Below are 20,717 nucleotides of genomic sequence, written 5' to 3'. Positions count from 1 at the left end.
GATCATCCTTGTGGCCCTCCTCTGGACCCTCTCCATCAGGTCCATGTCCTTCTTATATTGAGGGCTCCAGACCTGCACACAATACTCCAGGTATACTCCATTTGTCTCTTTCCTTCCCCTTATATTTCTTTCTGTTTTTCAAAAAACAAACAAACAAACAAAAACACCCAAAAAAACCCCCGTGTCCAAATATCATTTCACCATTCCACGATGATTAATCCTGTAAATCACCCCTAGGTGGAACCTGAGTACGTTCCCCTGCAGAGCTGTGAGCGCCGCTCGCCTTTGGGAAGACTTTCTTTTGGCAAAGTGGCGGCTGACGACGGGGCTGCTGGCTTGGGCACCCCGAGCAAACCTCCCGCCAGCCAACGGAATTAAAAATGTATTTATAGGCAAGCGCCCGGCCTTCTCCTAGCAGGGGCCGGGGATGTTTCTGTGGAGATCTGCCACAGCTGAGTCGAAACACCAGCGGCGTTCGAAACCAGCACGGACACGGCAAAAAACCCACAAAAACCACAGATGGGATTAGGCGGCGGATTGCCTCTTTTATCGAATTTTTGATGGGGAGCGTTCTGTTTGCCGCTGGCAGGAGAAGACTTCAACGTTCCGCCGGGCGTTTAAGCCAAGCAAAGCTCTCTGGAGCAGGAGACCCTGCCACTGGAGTTTGTTAAAGGTCCTGAATGGCTGCCAGGGACTTCTCTGGCTGGCACGTGGGCGAGAAGCGTGCCGAGTTATCCTCAGGCGTCCTCCCGCCAGCATCTTCCCCGCACGCGCTCTTGGGGGAAGCGCAGGCAAATAATTAATGACTGGAGCAATAACAGGGGAAATAATAGACCCCAGCGGAATAGAGGAAGGGAGATCTCGCAGGGAAAGGTCACATGAACCACCAAACAGAATTACTGCAATCAGGCATTAAATTAAGGGCACGGAAATGCCTGTTTGCGCAGAGGAGGAAGCTGTTACCAAGACACAATAAGTTGCTGGTTGTAAAAACAACCTCAGAAATCAAGAGTAGGGACACACTTGACGTGTAAAAGCCACTTTCTCCACTTTATACGTCATTGCTCTCTGCCTCCTCCCCTTCAGGCTCACATCTCACCATGCCTTACAGCCCTGGTGGCTTCCAACCTCCTTGTGACCAAAATCTCAGTGGCCTCCTCCAGAAAAGCTTCTCCAGACCCCTGTCTGCTCCATCGCAGCATTATGATGCATGGTGCCACGGTTTCGGTACATGTGTCACCATCTGAGGGAATGGCTTCAAGCTGCAACAGGGTAGGTTTAGACTGGACATGAGGAAACAATTCCTCACAGAAAGAGTGGTCAGGCACTGGAATAGGGTGCCCAGGGAGGTGGTTGAGTCACCATCCCCGAAAGTGTTTAAGAGTCGTTTAGATGTGGTGTTGGGGGATATGGTGTAGGGGAGAACTTTGTAGAGTGGGGTTGATGGTTGGACTCGATGATCCCAAGGGTCTTCTCCAACCTGAATGATTCTATCATTTTGACATCTTCTGCTGGTACCATCGGTCTACGGATCCATGGAGATGGACTTCTGCAGCTGACATCTCCTGTTGTACAATATGCCTGCTCTTGGCACCGCTGGAACCCCTGGAGGGTTTTGGAGGCAGTATCCTCCAAAAAATATGGATAAGCAGGTTTTCCAGTTGCGTTCTCTGATGTGATGATCCCCTAAGGATCCATTTCTCGGTGGCCACGTACCAAGAAATTTCAGGTCTTGGAAAAATAGCTACCTACCTAAATGGTGCATCAGCAGCACATCCATCCAGAGCCTTGGCTAAACTCACGAGAAAAGAGAATTCAGGAGATTAAGAAATCTCATTTAACTGCGCTGCTTCCTCCAGAAACACATTTCGCTTCCAAGCGATAAGGGATATTGCTATTTAAGAAGGATCCAGCCCAAGAGAGTCAAAATTTGATTGTTGTGCTGGCTGTTTCACAAAAAGCCAGGCAAGCTGCAGGCACCCTGCTTGGCAGGGTACAGCTCCGCTATGGCAGTGGCAGCGGTCCAAATCCCAAAAATTTTTGGCCAAAAGAGTACCCCTGGACTAACACCATCAGCAGTAGGCTCTGCTCATCACCACCGGTTCTGAATATTCTCTCTCATCAAAAAAAACCCCACCTTCTCTCAGTGGGTCATGCCCACAGCCCGTGAGTAAGCACCAAGCGAAGGTTTTCTTCAGGTATGCACAAGATGCGTGCACACTCAAATAAATGCAAATTTATTTGCTTTTAAAACTATGAATCCATCTGTTAATCCCTGTCTTCCTCACAGCACCTCTGCTGCATTGCCCACCATCCCTCCGTCGTGCCACCAGCAAGATCCCGAGCTTTATCCACAACACATATCCCATAAAACACAGGCACAGCAGAAGGATAAGAGAGCAAAATAAAAGGAAACTTAACTTTATGCAAACATGGAAAAGAAAAAAATCTTCAAATGAAAGAAAAAATATCACAGCCCAGATCACCAAGATCACCAGCCCGGAACTTCGTCACGACCTAGCATGCTACAATGATGCTATTTTTTCCTTCCAAAAGGAAGCTTCCAGAAAATTGTAAAACTGCTTGAGTAATTCTCACTAATCTCCTTTTCCACACTCTCTTTTTCCACTAAAAAAGCTAAAAATGAGCTTTTTTAGCAGCATAAAACCAGCCTGAGGGTTGCTGTGGCCCTGCTTGGGCTGGGTGAGCCAGGGGAAGCAGGGAAGATGACGTCCTTACCTTCAGGATGGGCGCCATGAAGACAGACACCCCAGTCAGGATGAAAACGATGACCCCGGTGACTCTCTGCTCCCTGCAACAAAACCACCGGGTGAGCAGCACAGCTTCAGCCTTCACTCTGACTTTATTGCCTCCTGGAGTACTCAAAACCAGCAGAAAACCCGCTTTTGCACCCCATTTTCAAGGCAGAGCGGTGGTTACAAACCCGCAGCACCAGGCAGGTTACCACCATCCTGACCCAGCCTCGTAAATCTCTTTTTTAACCCCCAGATCAGCGTTGTCAGCTCCTTTGTTTGTGGATCAACAGAGCCTTGCTACTGAGTCAGGGGTGTGTTTACATGTTAAACACTAGAAACCGTTAGCCAGCGATCCAGATTCTCTGCCCGGCGGTATTTGCAGCTCCCAAGGAGGCAATAAATCACAGTCTCTCCACTCTCAGACCAGCAGCCTATTTCCAGTCCTGCTCACAGCACTCCAGCAGTTGGGAAAAATGGCCTTCGTGGGGTGCCAAACACGTGCCTTCATCGGCACCCACAGCCCAAAATACTTTCGAAAACGACTCCCCAGTCATATTTCAGAGCGCTGAAATCTTGGCCATTATATTTTTATTTAGTTCGCCCACACGAACGGCCTGATTTCCAGAAGTGCTCCTGTTGAAAGCACTTCAGACCACTTAATTAAGGCAAACAAACACAGAAAAAAAATTTGCTTGATTAAGTAGAGCTGATTGCTTTAGGCATGATGGGTTTAGGGTTTTTTGTACCATTATGTTTGCTAACAAATGCCTGGTTTAATTTCCACGGATAAAGAAAGGCGATAAATTTTCTGCAGATTTCTCAAACGTGGAGAAACCACGTCTGATCGGGTGGAATAAGCTTTTGAGGAGTTACACGGGGATTTGTCCAAGGCGTTGCTGAGAGACTGAATCTCTCAGCAGGGTTTGGAAATACGAAGAAAGCAGCACAAAATTCTTCTCGACAACTTTGCCGGGTCCCATGGGCACCGGAGCTCACTCTGGGAAGCCCTGTGTGTTTTGGGGTGACTTCAATGTGCACAGCCCAAGCAGATCAAGAAAAGGTCTAAGCCCTGGGGAGAAGTTTCCTTCCTCTCCTCCCTTGGCACAGACTCTTCCCCGTCTACGGGCAACGCACACAGCGCATCGGTTTTCTTCCTTTTCAAGAAAGGGTATTTGCAAAAGGGCTAAGGCCAGATCAGCTTCTCACTGGATACATCCTCCATGGACAAAAACAAAAGCTGGCCTGAAGTTTTACAGCAAATCTAAGAGCTATTCCCCCTGAACCTCTGCGCGCGTCCTGCTCGAAGCAAGACCATTTATAGTGCCAACTGATCTCTGCAGGCAAACAAGGCAATTAAGGCCCTTCTGGTTGGACGTACCTCACTCCCAAAAACTTGGGCTGTTCTCCAGGGGCTGAAGTTTCCGTCTCCATCTTCAAGCTGTCAATGTGAGCGATGGAGATGACGGTAGCAGCAACGTACCAGGGCAGACCCATAAAGGAGCACACGATCATCAGAATGGCCACCCAGAACAAATCCAGGTGATATCCAGCACCTTTCTGTGAAGGGAGAAAGACAACCTTCAGCTTAATTATTCCAAACACCTACAGAATGGCCAAGGCTCTGCCTCAGGGACAGAGGCAGACCAAGCAAGGAGCTTCTACAGCATCTTTTGGCCATCAGGAGTTGTCATAAGAAATAGCAGAGTTGGACACATTGATCCTTAAACGATGAATTACCCACCTATGCAGGGAAAGTAGGTAAATATTACAGTTCTGCCAAGCTCTGAAAACAAGAGCATGCAGTAAGGACAGGAGAGCAGCAGACCTTCAAGCAGCCTGGCAGGAGACCAAGCACCTTGTGAACACTATGTAGTGCTTGGAGGTCAAGCTGGTACAAGTCAAGCCCTGCAACCAGTCCAAGAGGCACTGGAGATAACAGATCATGAGTTAGAGACAATCAGAGACAATCACCACCTTCACCAAAAAATATTTGGTGAGATACACATCATATCTTGTCAACAAGCAAACTCTCAATATATATTTCTCTATATTTTTAAAATATATATATACACACACACAGAGCCAACTGTGTTGGCTATAATGGCTTTATAGTGTTCTGAAGGAGCTCTGCATCGCCTCTTAACAACCAAAAAATGAAATCCCATTATGAAGTGCTATTTTTATAATATGTTCCTAATTTTGAACGAGGTACTGCAGTGTCAAGCAATCCAATGCCCAGCACCATCCCATCTTCTGCTGCCTCCCTACAGCACGTACGAAAACCCAATGGCCCGTTTTCACAGCACAAGACAGGGCAGGAGGAGAGTTTGAAGAGGGCGAGTGGATGGAAGATGGTCTGCAAAGCAGGAGAGTGGTTTTCGACTGTGGGAGCCACCATTTGTCCTTCTGGTCTGCTACAGGACTGCTTCTGCCATGGTGGGAGGCCAAAGTGGGTACCTTTGGGTGCCAAGTCATCTCCTATCAGTGTAAGCGACAGCTTGGACAAGCACAGAGCTTTACACACCCAAACCAGCCTTTAAAACCAGCCCAAAGCCTACTCTTAGTTTTAAGCAGCTGTTGTAAAATACCTCTCAGTGTAAGGACTTGATGGAAGTCTACCTGAAAGCAATCTCCCAGACATAGGGTGCCCGCCTAAAGGTATCGTTTGCTGTCTCAGAGGGAGGGATGAACTCCTGTATTTTGGATAAAAAGCAACTGTGGAATCTCACGGTTGGGACCTCACAACTGGTTTAAGCCCTACTGGTGGTGGAGGTACCTTCCTCAACACCCACTCCTAGGGTCTCTTGGAGGAAGCAGCAAGAACAGCTGATGGGCTCATACCCTATGGAAAGGAGAAAGCTGCCCTCATTCTTTCCTCCTTCTTAAAGGCCTCTGATCTTCTCTTTTTAAAATCTTTTAATGAACTAACACAGGAAATCCACAAGTGCCAAGAGAAGAAGTGAAGAAACAAAAGAGCCACCAAAGAAAGGGATCTTCAGAAAAACACTAGACAAATCTCCAAGGTTTGCTATTTTAAAGAAGATTAACCTTTTTTTAATCTTGTTCAATTTGATTTTATTGGAAAGAACAAATGATCCAGACCTCCTCGGTGACCCAGGAGGGAAAGCAACCCAGCTCCTCTTGAATAGACCTCATTGTTTCCCTCCTCATGGGCGTGCTGCTTACCTTGGCTGGCCTGCAGCATGGGGATGGACACCCAGTGACACCCTGCCCACACTTTAGCCAGGCACCAGCAAGAAAAAAACCTCATCCTTCTTCTGGCCTACACTAGATTTTGTGTATGGAGGTGGTTTTTGGTGCAGAGGAGCAGGATCAGGGTCGAGAATCCCAAATCACAGAATCACAGAATGCTATGGGGTTGGAAGGGACCTCTGGAGATGATCTCCTCCAACCCCCTCCCCCACCCACAGCAGGTCCCACAGGAACGTGTCCAGGTGGGTTTGGAATGTCTCCAGAGAAGGAGACTCCACCACCTCTCTGGGCAGCCTCTGCCAGGGCTCTGCCACCCTCACACCAAACAAGTTCCTCCTCATGGTGAGATGGAACTTCCCATGTTCCAGTTTGTGCCCATTTCCTCCTGTCCTACTTGTCCTGTGAGCACATGCTCACAACCATAACAAAGGAAGCAGGAAATACATTTTTTATATTAAACAGTACTTTGCTGGAGTGTTTATACTTCATTACTAAAAAAATACATCCACTGCTGATACCACAACCATGTTCAGTGTCTATAAGCCGAAGAGATGAGGGGCCTCCTTTTCATGGGGCAAGAAAAGTGAATATATTCTTCCAGCAATTAAGAAATTGCTACGTCTGCTCAGTTAGGTGCAGGAGACAGACCCAAAACTGAGATGGTGTCAATGATTAGCCTCCCCCTGAGGAAGATGTGAGCACAGTATTGAATTTATCTGCCCTGATCCATATGGCAAAAAAGTGATGTTCTGGGTTGTTTTTTTGACCCCAGTGCCATAAACCATCACCCAGCACTCATCACTGAGCACAACAAATCCCATCCCCTGCTACTCTGACTTTCTCCTCCAGGTCAGGCTCAGGACAGTCTAAAATCACATGTCAGTTGTCTCATGTCCACAGTGACCACATGAATTGAAACATCCTCCTCTTTTTCTAGTGAAAGCTCCATTCACATTTCCAACAGCTCTCCTTTATATCTCAATAGGTACCTAAATAATGACCCAGCACTACCCATGTTTTGAGGGAGTCTTTCCTCTCACGGGTTAGACCACTTCAAACATGTCTCATTAGCAGGAAGGGAGAGTCTCCTTTTACAGGAATTTAATATTTTTCAATAGAACTGACCGTGCAGGGAAAGGAAAAACCCTACAGGCATGAAAACCTGCATAGCGTCGGTCTGGAAAGTTTATTTTAAAAACATTACTCCATCCTAGGCTGTTATATGTCAGCGGATATAAAGCTCTTCTTTAAATAACATCCAACTGTGGCTATGCCCTTGGTATGTCCCAAATCTCTTCGGCTTATTGCTAGTATTTTCCAGCATGGTACGGCCAACGCAGCTGTCATACTTGGGCCATCTCTGGCCATGGCCACCACAGGAGGGGTCCTGGCATCATCCTGGTGCCCCAAAACCTGCTTCCAACAACCTGCCCCACAAACTCTCCCCACTGAGAGCTCAAGCACCCAAAACCAGGCATTTTCTGCAGATCCACGGTGGACCCACTCCTGCCACCTTCGCTTTCCTTTCCATTATAGTGCAGCAGATTCATTAAGTCTCCCCTTATAGCCTATGGCAGGAGGAAAGGTGACCATAATCACAAAGCAACCTTAGCTCATAAACAGCAGCAGATGATAGGGAATAGGCCCGTGTCTTTGAGGGAGGAAGGTGGTAGGAGGAAAAACAGATGTTGAGAGTCTTTTGGTGCTAGAGGAGAGGTCTGAGTTAGCTGGACTTGAGTCTGGGACTGCTCTCCCTAGAGGACTAGGGTCTGTGAAGTGAACGGCCACTTGGAAGCACCAGCACTACCAAAACCCAGGGTTTTTTCACACCAGCTGTGAGGCAGCGAGCCATCAGACCCTTCTGCTGGCCCTGGTCCTCTTCCTGAACACCTTGCTGAAAATAACACCAGAAAGAACATCTGCCAGGCCTCCTCACCGGGAAGCACCCTACTCTTCCTCAGGGTTCCTGAGCAACGGACTCGGAGACTTGTTTTAAAGGAATGGACAGTTTTGGTAGTATGTAAAACCGTATTTGCTGGGCATAGTGGAGAGCATGAGTTTACCCTATGCCAGCAAAGATCAGGAATGACAGACATTGCAGTTTCTGACTGTGTTTAACTTAATGATTTCTTATCTCTTGTTGAAAAGCAGAAGATGTGTTAAGTGGACAAGCAGATAACTATGTTTGTGGATAGATGCAGACCCTCTTTCCTAGGCAATACTTAGAAGTTTCCTTTGCCATCCTCCAATGTTTGCAGCTGGAGACTGAAGGTCTTGCAAGGAAAGAGCAAAATATTATGACAATTTTAAGAAAATTTATGGGTTCATGTTGATAGGAAAAGAGGCTTTAAACAAAAATTCTGCCTCTCAAAGGAGGGCTGCTCTAATTTCTTCTGGCTCTAGTCACACAGTTTAGTGGTGGTTTTGGCAATGTTAGGCTGATGGTTGGACTTGATGATCTTAAAGGTCCATTCCAACCTAGATGATTCTAAGAGCAGGGGGTAGGATGCAATGGCTCCAAGTCCTTTCCTTCCCCTGGAAGAGAAGGGGTAGCTGGCTGGTTTTGTGAAATCTGACTATTCCTGGCATGGGACCTGTTTGCAAAGGAAAAGGGAGGAGCAATCCCAAAGCTTCTCATGTGGGATCGCTTCAGGCCGCACGACAGTGAAGCCAACCAAAATTAGGAAGTGCTTACTGAAGGAGACATCGCGAGTTGGCCCCGCACGGGGCTCGTCCTTTAGGAGGAAGGCAAATGCTGTTTGTCCAACGCTCAAGATTTTCAACTGAATCAGTGGTTATCCTGGCAAAAAACTCTACAGTAGTCAACAAAATCAATATTGTTGTTAAACACCAGCAATGACGTTTCTGAGGTGGCATCTATGTTCAACACCGCCACGGGCCCTCCTCTATCTCTAGCACAGAAAAAGAACTGGGCAGCTCTTTGTCCTCCTTCAAGACATGACATGCACCCACCTTGAGCTTGTGCTCCTTCCTGTTGACGATGACGGCTGTGATTTGCTGGTCCATGAAGATGAGGATAGTCACCAGCAGTGCAGGGATGGCCGCTGCCAGGTACACCCACCACGGGTTCCCTCCAAAAGGTGGGATAAACCAACCCCTCTCGGGACTGGTTGGCTTTTAAGGGCAAGGAAAGGAAAACTTGCATTACAATGACAATATAGGAGTGATGACATCACAAACACACTTGTACTTCCAGCAACAGGGCTATGGGGGGACACTTAAGGTTAGGGACCATTTCACCCTTCCCGTTCACAGGTACAAAAGGTTCAAAGCATGGAGGCAGGATTTAGGAGATAAGTCAACCAACCCAAATAATGCTAATAAAAGTAAGATAGCTGACTACTCTCCTGTTTTGCAGGAAAGTCAGTTTATACAGGGCAGATGGGTGGAAAAGGGAACCTCTTCCAAAGACCACCAAACAAAGCCGACAATGACGTACCTTGAATTCACTTGGCACAATTAGTTTTGGTGTGTCCACACCTACCAGGGCATCTATTCCACAGAAAATCAAAATGGACAAGATAATGGCAAAGTCACTGATGAGCTTCCGGGCCTGAAAGGGGAGTTGATATCAAAACAGTAGTTAGTGCCATGAAAGACCATTTCACCCAGGCTTCAGCTCCTACGTGATACCCCAGGCTTGCGTTTGGTGGCAATACAGGCTCATCCTTTCTTCTTTCTTTGTGGAAACAAAAGTGCACATTGTCACGCCCGACACCACTTGCCTAAATGTGCCTAAATATACTTTACTGCCTTGTCTGAAAGCCAGACAATTAAGCCCAAATGGAAGTATGAAAACAAGGCTAAGGAAAGAGAAAACTGCTATTCTAAGGAACTCCCACATGAATTCTTCAAGGCAGTCTCACTGCTGTTGTGTTCGACAGCAGCCACCAACCACTGGCATGGAGACCTAGCTCTTCTGCCTGAAGAGACTTTTCAGGTTCAGCTTCTAATAGTAACAGATACCAAACATTTACAAAAAAACCTAAAAGTAACTTTTTAAGACATATAAAATAATATAATATACTGTTTCCTTCTGCTTGCCTTCTGATCTCTGATTCTTTAGGGCCCACATATTCATGTTTTTCTACACAAGGCCAGAGATGGATTTTTTGGCACAATCGAGCTTCTCGTGTTATCACAGGATTCCCAAGGTATGAGGCTTTAACAAAAAATACCATGTTATCCCCAGACTCCATTCTTTTAATATGACTGACACTGCAACGCAGATTAGTAAAAGGGAAGAAATGGTATTTTACACCAGACAACACAAAAAAGTTATTCCCTTAAGAAGATGGGAAGAAAGTTCCCTTTAGAAGACAAGAAGACCCAAAGTTCCACAACAGATGAGCCATTTTGTAAGACTGGTGGAGATTACACTGTTTTCTGTTCAAATAATAAATCAATCTTAACAGACAGGGAAAGAAATGAGGGTTTTCAGTGAAATCCTCAACACACCCTAAGAGTGCAACTCTCCTGAAGTCACTGGAACAGAACAACTTAAAGCTGCCACTGGTCAGACCCCAAAATTTAACTGGGCAGGACCCACTGTGCTTCTCTGTAACTGTGGGATCTTTTCAAAGCTGTTGTTCCTTCCAGGCTTCCCGGGTTCACATGGTTACCAATAAATTGAGCCGCATTCCAGCCCGGATGGAATTTGTTTCTTTTTTATTAAAAATAAGAGAGGTTAAACTGTAACACAGCAAAACAGTAAACATCCATGCAGGATAAATCCCCCTGTGTCAGGATGCCAAAAACAGGGGGTGGGGGGACAGGTTTCAGAGAGAAACAGGGCTTTGGTACATATGGAAACCTCCTGCTCGCACACGTGTGGTGGCAACTTTAGTTGTGGAGACAAAACACGCAGATTCCCCTGGGAGGTGTGTGTAAATTGGCTGTAAGTCTGAGCAAAATCGGGTTTAAATCCACGCAGAGGTTTTTCAGCTCATCCTTTATTTGGTGTCTGATCCTCAGAGAAGAAAGGGAATTTCTGCTTTAGGTCCCTACAGTAACAGGGACCTACAGGCACGGGCTGTAGTCGAGTTCAACATTTTGGGACTGATTTCCGAGTATTTCAAAGTGGTAACACCAAACAAGCATCTCTGCTCTCCCGTTCTACACAGACATCTTTTTTACCCACTTTTACTCAGTGGCAAAGCGAAGGACTTCTTTTATCTTCCCCAAATGCTTCCTCTGGCTATAAGCTGTAAGGAGACTTTTGACATAATGATTAATAGCCCCTTTTGGTCATTGGAGCTCTGTAGGATGTCCCCGCATCCTACCCCAGAGTCACTACATCCCATTAAGCTGTGGATCTGATGCTGAGGATGCCCAGCTGATGCTATATATATATATTTATATTTATGCCTGAAGGACCCCTCTTCCAATTTCTTAAGGCTGATAAACTACATCAATTGCATATCTCAGCTTGGAAGTGTTGTTGTCAGCACCTTTAAAATCACTGCCAAATTCTCATGACGGGCTCATTTTGGCTCTTCTGCTGCTTTACCCCTGCCCTCCAGAAACACCGAGAAGCCACCCCAAGACACACCTTAATTAACCACATTTTTATCTCGACCAAATCAAGCTGCCTTCCCTGTGAAGTGCTTCTCCCTCTGCAGGGGAGGGCTGATCTTTGTGCGGTGGGAGAGGAAAGAAACAGGCTGCGAGGGTGAAAGGAAACACTCACCGTGGTTGGAAAATAGCGACTGGTCTTGAATTTCTTCAGGGCCATGGAGCAGGTGTAAGTGCCAAAGAAGAGGATGAAAGACATGAGGGTGATGTCAGGGACGTAGCCGCAGTTGTTGCCCACAAGTTGTCCCCCGTATTTCAAGCACTCCTTTGTTGTCAGAGAGGACCAGTCAATGGTGGTGTTGTACTGCAGGAAGAAGCAGAGAACATTGCCATCACAGAATCTTCTAGGTTGGAAGGGACCTTAAAGATCATCTTGTCCAACCGTCAACCTAACTGACAAAAATAGCACAGAATCACAGAATCTTCTAGGTTGGAAGGGACCTTAAAGATCATCTTGTCCAACCGTCAACCTAACTGACAAAAATAGACACCCACACAACAAACAAGGAGCATCACCATCACTAAACCATACCTCCCAGCACTACATCAACCTGTCTTTTGAACACCTCCAGGGATGGGGCCTCAACCACCTCCCTGGGCAGCCCATTCCAATGGCTGAGAACCCTTTCAGTGAAAAAATTTTTCCTAATATCCAGCCTGAACCTCCCCTGGCGTAACTTGAGGCCATTTCCTCTTGTCCTGTCGCCTGTGACTTGAGAAAAGAGACCGACCCCCATCTCTCTACCCCCTCCTTTCAGGGAGTTGGAGAGAGCAAGAAGGTCTCCCCTCAGCCTCCTCTTCTCCAGGCTGAATAACCCCAGTTCCCTCAGCCTCTCCTCATGAGACTTGTGCTCCAGACCCCTCACCAGCTTTGTCGCCCTTCTCTGGACGCTGCACTCATGCCAACGCTGCTGGTGCTAGGACAGGAACGAGGATGGGGCACCAGGGAAAACACTGGGAGGAAAAGGGAGGGACAGAGCAGAGGCTACAAATCCTTGTGCGTGGGTAGAATGGGCTTTAACCTGGACAGAGGATGATATTCCCTATTCTTGGCCTTCCTCTTCTCCCAAGATTGACCATCAAATGCTAAACCCACAAAACCCAAGAAGAATCGTTCTTAACAGAACAGAACCATCAATGGGCACTCCTCTTCCCAGAGCCAGGTTGTATTGGAGCTGGGGGCTGCCCAGCACTTCCCCAGGAGTTATTTTCTGCTGAAGAAGGAGACCTTCCTCTCCAGCCCTTCCAGAGGCAGCCAACTCAGATGCTCAGGGACCACAGCCAGCCAATGGAGGTGGCCAAGTAGCAGTAACGGGGACATGAGGTGCAGCCTGGCCATCAGGAGACCTCACTGCTATTTCTTCACCCTGTGACCAACCCCCTTGGGCACCTTGGGCAACGCTCTTGGACTTCAGGTTGGTGTCTCAGGCTCCTAGTGCCTGCAAACAGTGCACAGCTCAGAAACCATTCCTTTCCTGTTGGGCCACTTGATGCCACACAAGAGTGGCCACCACTTGAAAAGAAGCACAGGCAGGTAGGATCTGCATTCTGCAGCAGAATATTGTTACTCTCAACACAACAACTCAACCCTGCATCAAACACAAACGTTTCTGACCCTGTCAAGCTCCATTTCTTTCTCTTCATCCTCGAAAGCTCAACACCGGAGTGAGGTGTGGAAAAGCCAGAGTTAGCAACAAGGCCAGGTTGGAGGGGACTTGGAGGAACCTGGGCTGGTGGGAGGTGGCCCTGCCCAGGGCAGGGGGTGGCACTGGATGGGCTTTAAGGTCCTTTCCAACTCAAACCATTCTATGATTCTATGAAAATCAAAGAATGGGCTGGAAATGGGACCTTCCAAAGGGCAAAGTGGCCACAACACTTCTACTATTACAGCCCTTGGACACAAGGATCCCCTGGGAGAACCTTCTGCATCCTGCCAACACACAGAGATCAAACTGCGAGAAAGTGGCCATGATTAGCAAGTAATTGATATTACCAAACTGAACTACTGAAGAGAAAGATCTAGGGGTCCTGGTGGACAGTAAAATGACAATGAGTAAACAGTGTGCTCTTGCGGCCAGGAAGGCCAATGGTATCTTGGGTTGTATAGGGAAGAGTGTAGCCAGCAGGTCAAGGGAAGTCATTCTCCCCCTCTACTCTGCACTGGTGAGGCCACAACTGGAGTACTGTGTCCAGTTCTGGGCTCCCCAGTTCAAGAGGGACAGGGAACTACTGGAAAGAGTCCAGCGTAGGGCTACAAAGATGATTCAAGGATTGGAGCATCTCCCTTATGAGGAGAGACTGAGAGAGCTGGGACTCTTTAGTCTGGAGAAGAGAAGGCTGAGGGGAGACCTTCTCAATGCCGACAAGTATCTCAAGGGAGGGTTGAAGGAGGAGGGAGCCAGACTCTTTTCAGCGGTTCCCACCGAGAGGACGAGGGGCAACGGGCACAAGTTGGAACATAAGAGGTTCCACTCAAATATGAGGAGAAACTTCTTCACGGTGAGGGTGGCAGAGCCCTGGAACAGGCTGCCCAGGGAGGGTGTGGAGTCCCCTTCTTTGGAGATTTTCAGAACCCGCCTGGATGCAGTCCTGAGCAACATGCTCTAGCTCTGGGCAATCCTGCTTCAGCAGGGGAGTTGGACTAGATGATCTCTATGGTCCCTTCCAACTCTAGAAATTCAGTGAAAATTCAGTGAAATTCAGTATTCCATACACAGGACTAGGAGAAATCCTTGGAGGATCAAGTGGAGGTGCCAAAAGGGGCAGTGTCACGTTTTTTACGGTGTCTGTGGGAGGGTTTTCCTCCGTGGGATGAACCCCTGATCCTCTGGCAGAGCCCAGCAGAAAGGCAGGGCACGTACAGCCCTTCCCGAGGGCAGATAATCCCCCTCCTCCCAAAGGGCACTCACCGGCTCAGCAGAGGAGTAGAAGAGCTCATCGGCCGTCGTCCCGTTAAATAACGAGCTATTAACTGCAAGAGAGGACAGAAAAAGCAGTACCGTGAGCAGGGGGCAAGGAAGGAAAAGGAAATTTCAACTATTAAATCATTTCTTAGCTCCATCAAACTTTACAGCGAGTCAAAAGTACCCTTTCAGACTGACTCAAAAGCATCAACCACTTTAAAAAAAAAAACAAACCAGAAAGAAAAGGCTCAGTGAAACATAATCCAAACCTAACTGGGTTTTTTTTGGAGTCCATTGCAAAAAAAAATGTAGAAAAGCAGACAGACAATAAAATATTTCATGGTTTTGCGATATTTTTCTAATGACTTCTGGGTTAAAATAAATACCCACAGAACACACTTAATTATTATTAATACTAATTTAAAATTAATTATTAATACTATATAATACTTATAATACTATATAATATTAATAATATTAATACTAATTTAAAATTAACGCACAACTCCAAAGATATCCAGAAAAGCAAAATGAATTTCAGAATCCAGCACAAACACATTTTTTGAGCTAAAAAAAAAAAAAAAAAGCTGAAGAGTAATTGGAGTGAGCAGGATGGAGATAATTTCCTTGAAAAACGGGGCAGCGTTCACTGTGACAACGATACGTGTTTTCTTTTTGTTTTCATGGGGCGATAAATAATTTATTTGCAATTTCTTTTAGAAATGCAATCCTTCCTGAAAATAGGCTTGTCAACCATGTCCTCATGTTTTATTCAGGTTTTGCATGTACTCTTATGTCTGATGAGAATATTTAAGTTGTATTAAAGTATCGCACAGCTCACATCTGTTTAGCTGGAGAGACAATAAGTGCATTTGTCTCTTACACTAATGAACTCACACAAGGGTCTAAATAAGTAGTGGGACATCTGTATGTGTAGGACATCTTTGATGAGTAAAATCCACAGCCTGGATTTTCATAGAATCATAGAATGGTTTGGGTGGGAATAGACCTTAAAGCCCATCCAGTGCCACCCCCTGCCCTGGGCAGGGACACCTCCCACCAGCCCAGGTTGCTCCAAGCCCCCTCCAACCTGCCCTTCAACCCCTCCAGGGATGGGGCAGCCACAGCTTCTCTGGGCAACCTGGGCCAGGCTCTCACCACCCTCCCACCAAACAAGTTCTGCCCCACATCTCATCTCAAGAAGCAGAACCAGACAGACATCCTTGCAGAGATCCTACATTCAGTAATTTGAAGGCTGGACAAACTGATGGTTGGACAAATTGATGGTTGGACAAATTGATGGTTGGACTAGATGATCTGAAAGGTCCCTTACAACGTAGGAAATTCTATGTTTCTAACGTAGGCACCCAGCTCCTAGAGATTCGGTCCCTGAAACCTTTTGCACCGAGGCAGGTACCAGCAACCAGAAGCTTTTCCTGTTTGACAGGTATGTCCAGATAACCTGAAGTTTGCTTTGAGCACAGACCAAGTTTCTTACTCACTCCCCATTGTCTGAGGGATCCTAGGAGTGGCCACAGCTTCCCTGATGGTGCCAGCCAGCGCATTTCTCTTTGTATTTGGGGTTTGGTGACCTTTTGTTCCCGGTTGCATTGCCGGATCCATAGTCTGGTGGCTCTACCTGCCTTGCAGCCCACGCTCTGGTGATAAGGCTGAACTGCTGGATACGCTTCCCTTCCGCTCCAGCCAGGGACTGTTTGTGCTTTTCCATTCATACACCTCAGCCAGGAGGTGGAAAACCACCCACATCTGGGTGACGCCCTGAATAAACCCAGCTCCTGCACTTGAGAAAGTGACACGGCGGGTACCAGGAGTCACCCGAGCACCGTGGCAGTGACCATGGCCACCACTTCTGTCCCTGCACCCCCTTCTCAGAGGAAGGCCACTCAGAATTAACAGCCATGGGGGTGCAAGGAGACCAGGGGACAGAGACAGCTCTCCACTGGTAGTGATGATCACATGGAGGAATCCCAGGAATGTTGACTATAAAGATATCCCAGTTGACACGTAGGGTGAAATTCACCCCTCAGCTTCAAAATAAGGCTAAGACAGGATATCTGAAGAAGGATCAATTTCCTATCTGGGCCACAGCACAATAGAAAAAGAAAGAAAATGCAGCCTCCTATCTGCAAATTGGAGAGGAGCTAATTAAACACTCTCTTACCTGGATCTAACGGTTCACAGGCACAAGAGTAATGCGTGATATGGTCCACCTTGAACTCCGAGTTGATGGGGTAATGGTCTGCCAGCTTGATCATCTTCTTGAAAGCGTCGTAAATGAAGATGAAGCTAATAAGGGAGGAGAAACCTTCTTCGGTGAAGCGGGTGAAGTACTTGACCAGGAAGCTGGCATCGGTGGCGACGAGAATGAGACACTGGAAGGCTGACCAAAGGCCGATCCAGAGTCGGAACTCCAGGTAGTCAAAATCGTTGTCTCTGCAGGAAGGGAAAAATATTCGGGTTAGATAAATGCACGCAGGATCGTGACTTCCCATTAGAAGCGGTGACCACAGACTCTCTGGGACCTGTGCTTATTTAGACTCAATGAGAGTGTCCCCTAGAGCCAGGCTCTTCATTTTTTTAGGCTTCCCAAGAGCCAGCCAACTCCATAAATGTCTTCCCAAGAGCCAGCCAACTCCATAAATGTCTGCGGTGCAGTTTAATAGCCAAGGTAACAGAAAACCATGCAGACATGATCAGTCTGTTACACCTCTGCTGATAAATGTTACCAGTGAATTCAAGCTCTTTCTAGGCTTCCCAGTAAAAAACCTCCCTTGGCCAACACGCACAGAGCTGTTAAGGGCCAAACACCCAGCTGTCCAGACCAAGAGCAGCTCAATGCCGGCAGCTTTCCACCAGCTGGAGACATAACCACGGTTTACAAGTCTTCAGAAAAGCAATCTCCTGCCAAGCCTCACACCCAGGAGCCTGCATTTCCACCCCTTGGGCCCTTGCACTTTCTGCAGAAACCAAACCATCAGCAGAAGATCCAGAAGTACAAAGCAGAAGGTGACAAACCCTGGTGCCAGGACATGGCAGGCTGACGGAAACGATGGAGCAAATGCCATTGTTCCTTCCCAAGAAGTTTGTTTGCCCCTTGTTTGCCTCTTGAGGCCATGCCCCGATGGCTCAGAGTCCAAAGGCAAGCTCTTAGGACCAAAGACAAAAAGGCAAAAAGCCAACACCAGAGCAGATAAGTCCCTGCCGGGAAGGGGACTGCCTCCTCTGGGAAAGGAGTGGGAGGTGGTGTGACCGGCAGCTGGTCTTCTCTGGAAGCCAGGAGCCCGGCAGTGTTGAAGGACAGAGGAGGATGGGCAGTTTCTGTGGAAGGTCTCAGAGCAAAGTCTCTAATAGTGTCAGAAAGCTCCGGGAAGGGGATGGGACCCAGGAGTTTATCCCTTCCTTCCCCCAGCTACATCAAATGGTGCAAGAGAAACTGAATGCCTGTGAGCCATGCCTTCAAATAAAAAGCAGCAAAAGCCATCTTCAAGACACTTCCATGTCTTCAAGATACACCATCTTGAAGACACGCCATCTTCAAGGCAAGCCATCTTCAAGGCACGCCATCTTCAAGACACCTTAGGAGTGCAGGCTACACTTGATAGACACCCCCAGCTCTGAACCACAATAGCAGAAAAGCACCTTCAAGTCCCTCTCCATGGCAGGAGGGAGGAGATGGCTGGAATGCCCTGCAGCCCAACCCCTCCAGGACTCCCTGTGGCGAGAGGACAGGCATGGGACAGCACTGGCTCCTCTGGAGAACCACAACTGCCTTGGAGAGGGCTGAGCTCTGAGCACCAGGGGTGGTTTTTGCCCAGTGACAAAGCACTTGGCAGGGTGCTTGCAACCTGAATGCCTTCAGAGCCAGCTATGGGCTGGTCCCACCATTTACTCACGTCCCCACCACAGATGGACTCCCTCATTACTACTCCTTGCGTAGGAATGGGAAAAAAAAAGTCCTTGCATCTCCCACATCCAATTTTGCTGGGGGCAGCACAAGCCTCTACCACCAGCAGAAATCCTGGCCAAGAGCGGGGCTCCAGAGCCATTTTCTCCTGCAGGGTATGAAACTGTGGAGGACAAAAAAGCACCTCAACTGGGGAAAATACAACCTTGTGACTGCAAAGCAGGAGAGAAGGCTGCAGACCAGGCAGGGTGCCAGTTAAAGGCTTGCTGCTGGGCAAAGTCACACTTTTCCATAAGGATCTTGGGTTGGATCTCAGGTAGGGTCAGGGATCTGCACCCCAACCAAGCCTCTGCAAGGCTTTCTCCTTTCCATAGACAAACATCTCAGGGAGGGCTTGCAGCCTTCTCACACTGAGAATCTGACCTGAAAGAGGGGTCAGGAGCAAGGAAGAAACAAAGTGATGATTCAGAAAAAGAGAAGGGAAATAATAATAATCCTAATAAAAGACCCCAGTGACAGGTCTGTGAAATATCCGGAGTCAGCGCCTCAGAGAGCAGGAGCAGCCATCCATCTGACCAGCTGGCAGAAGCCCAGATGGCATCCTGACTGCACACCACTGAAGAACTTCTAAAGGTCTGAAACTACTTTTTAAATTATTATTTTTTTTTAACCCTTCCAAGTGCTGCAGCACTTCTGAGGCTCACAGAGCAAATGGAAAAGCACAGAGTATTTCACACAATAAAACACCCAAAGTTCTTCCACCACGACTAATTTTCTTTCTGGAGGGGAAACTTTCCCAATGGCCCCCTTTTTGTGGCTGGGAGGCAGAAGGGCTGGGGTCCTGCCTTCCTGGGGAACCCAGCATCTTGCTTCTCACTTGGAAACCCACTTCAATTCCACAATGGGCATCGGAGAGATGCTCAGGATAACGAGTTGACCCGGGGTGTCCTGTAGCATCAGCTCACTCTGCCAGCAACGCTCCTGCAGGCACCCAAAGCTGGATGTATGGCAGGGTAGGTAAAGCTTTTTTAGGTATCTCTCCATAAACACACACACAGTCAAATTTGAAAAGAACTGGTAGATGGGAAGGTCTTTCTAATTTTGCTCCCAGCAGGGAACAGGGTGTTGTGAATACGACCAACCGCAAATGCCTTATTGAAAAATCACAGCACTCGGTTCCAATTTCCTTGTGAGAAAAGATTCCCTCGAAAAATCCTGCCCTTCTGCTCCAGCAGGTTGTTAGGACAATGGCTTTTATAACCACCGCCTCCTCCTCGGGTTAAAAATAACCACCTTCTCTCTCCCAAACCCGTGCAAAGTGTTTTTCCATCATGCTTTTTTTCCTGCCTTCCGCGTGCTGCACCTGGGCTCTGACCTGCCCGCCCCATGCAAACAGCCAGAGCATGGCTGCTCCTGATTTTATGCATTTATTCCAGTGAAAGAAAAGAAAAGAAAAAGGAGAAAGGAAGAGAAGAGAGAAGAGAGAAGAGAAGAGAAGAGAAGAGAAGAGAAGAGAAGAGAAGAGAAGAGAAGAGAAGAGAAGAGAAGAGAAGAGAAGAGAAGAGAAGGTGGCCCTCCTGCCCCCAGCTCCGCTGCAGAGCTCTCACCATCAGCAGCCTCCAGTTTCCCTCCCTGGGTTGGTCTAAGTTTTTATCCATTTTTTTCCAGCGCAACGCGGGGCCATTTGGGCTTCAAACCCTGCTTATAAAATAACACCGACACGGGGAAATACACTGTCCTCCTTGGCAGAAGCTCTCTGCACCTCAAAAGCCTTCTCCAACACGCGGGGTATTCACAGGAAAGACAGGATTCCGTGCCCTCCATTATTTTCCAGCCACCACCCGCAGAGATTAAACATAATGAGGAAGGAGAGACAATTAAACAGCCAAACATATACCATGTCTCCTGCCTCACTGCAACCTGCAGCCCTGCCCAGCTTAATAATTCAATAGACCTTTTCTAAAAATAACCGCCAAGGGCCAAAGCGCCGTTACGCATCACAGGCAACTGCTTTGGAAAGGAAGCCCAGTGAAGCCTTAACTCCAAAAGCCCTTGGTTTTCTGTGCCCAAACACTAGCCCTTCACAACTTGCGAGGGCTCCCCGATGGGGAAGGGAGGGCTGCGAGTGATTTGGGGCATTTTCTGTATAACCACCACCATCTCCTTGCAAAACACCATCCAAAATATTAATAATCCGACATGTAAAACCACTGATTCCTGTAGGGATTCTCATTATCCCTCATTCTCATTGAGTAGGGAAGTCATTCTGCCTCTGTACTGGGCACTGGTGAGGCCTCACCTCGAGTACTGTGTTCAGTTTTGGGC

At 47.6% G+C, this 20,717-nt stretch overlaps 1 protein-coding gene across 1 annotated transcript in view; it reads right to left on the bottom strand.

The window, feature by feature from the left end:
• Nucleotides 1–20,717, bottom strand: part of SLC4A4 (solute carrier family 4 (sodium bicarbonate cotransporter), member 4) — a 240,410-nt gene that overhangs the window by 23,171 nt on the left and 196,522 nt on the right. The window contains exons 14-20 of the mRNA XM_014938358.1: nucleotides 16,650–16,921; nucleotides 14,474–14,535; nucleotides 11,680–11,868; nucleotides 9,430–9,543; nucleotides 8,943–9,104; nucleotides 4,135–4,313; nucleotides 2,740–2,812 (exon numbers count right to left, since the gene is read on the bottom strand). Of these exons, the coding sequence (XP_014793844.1) occupies nucleotides 2,740–2,812; nucleotides 4,135–4,313; nucleotides 8,943–9,104; nucleotides 9,430–9,543; nucleotides 11,680–11,868; nucleotides 14,474–14,535; nucleotides 16,650–16,921 (1,051 nt within the window). The remainder of the gene's footprint in view (nucleotides 1–2,739; nucleotides 2,813–4,134; nucleotides 4,314–8,942; nucleotides 9,105–9,429; nucleotides 9,544–11,679; nucleotides 11,869–14,473; nucleotides 14,536–16,649; nucleotides 16,922–20,717) is intronic.

Source organism: Calidris pugnax, unplaced genomic scaffold, assembly GCF_001431845.1.
Source record: "Calidris pugnax isolate Ruff unplaced genomic scaffold, ASM143184v1 scaffold72, whole genome shotgun sequence".
NCBI classification, from domain to species: domain Eukaryota; kingdom Metazoa; phylum Chordata; class Aves; order Charadriiformes; family Scolopacidae; genus Calidris; species Calidris pugnax.
Note: the sequence above shows the minus strand (reverse complement) of the source record. Positions and strands in the feature narration are given on the sequence as shown.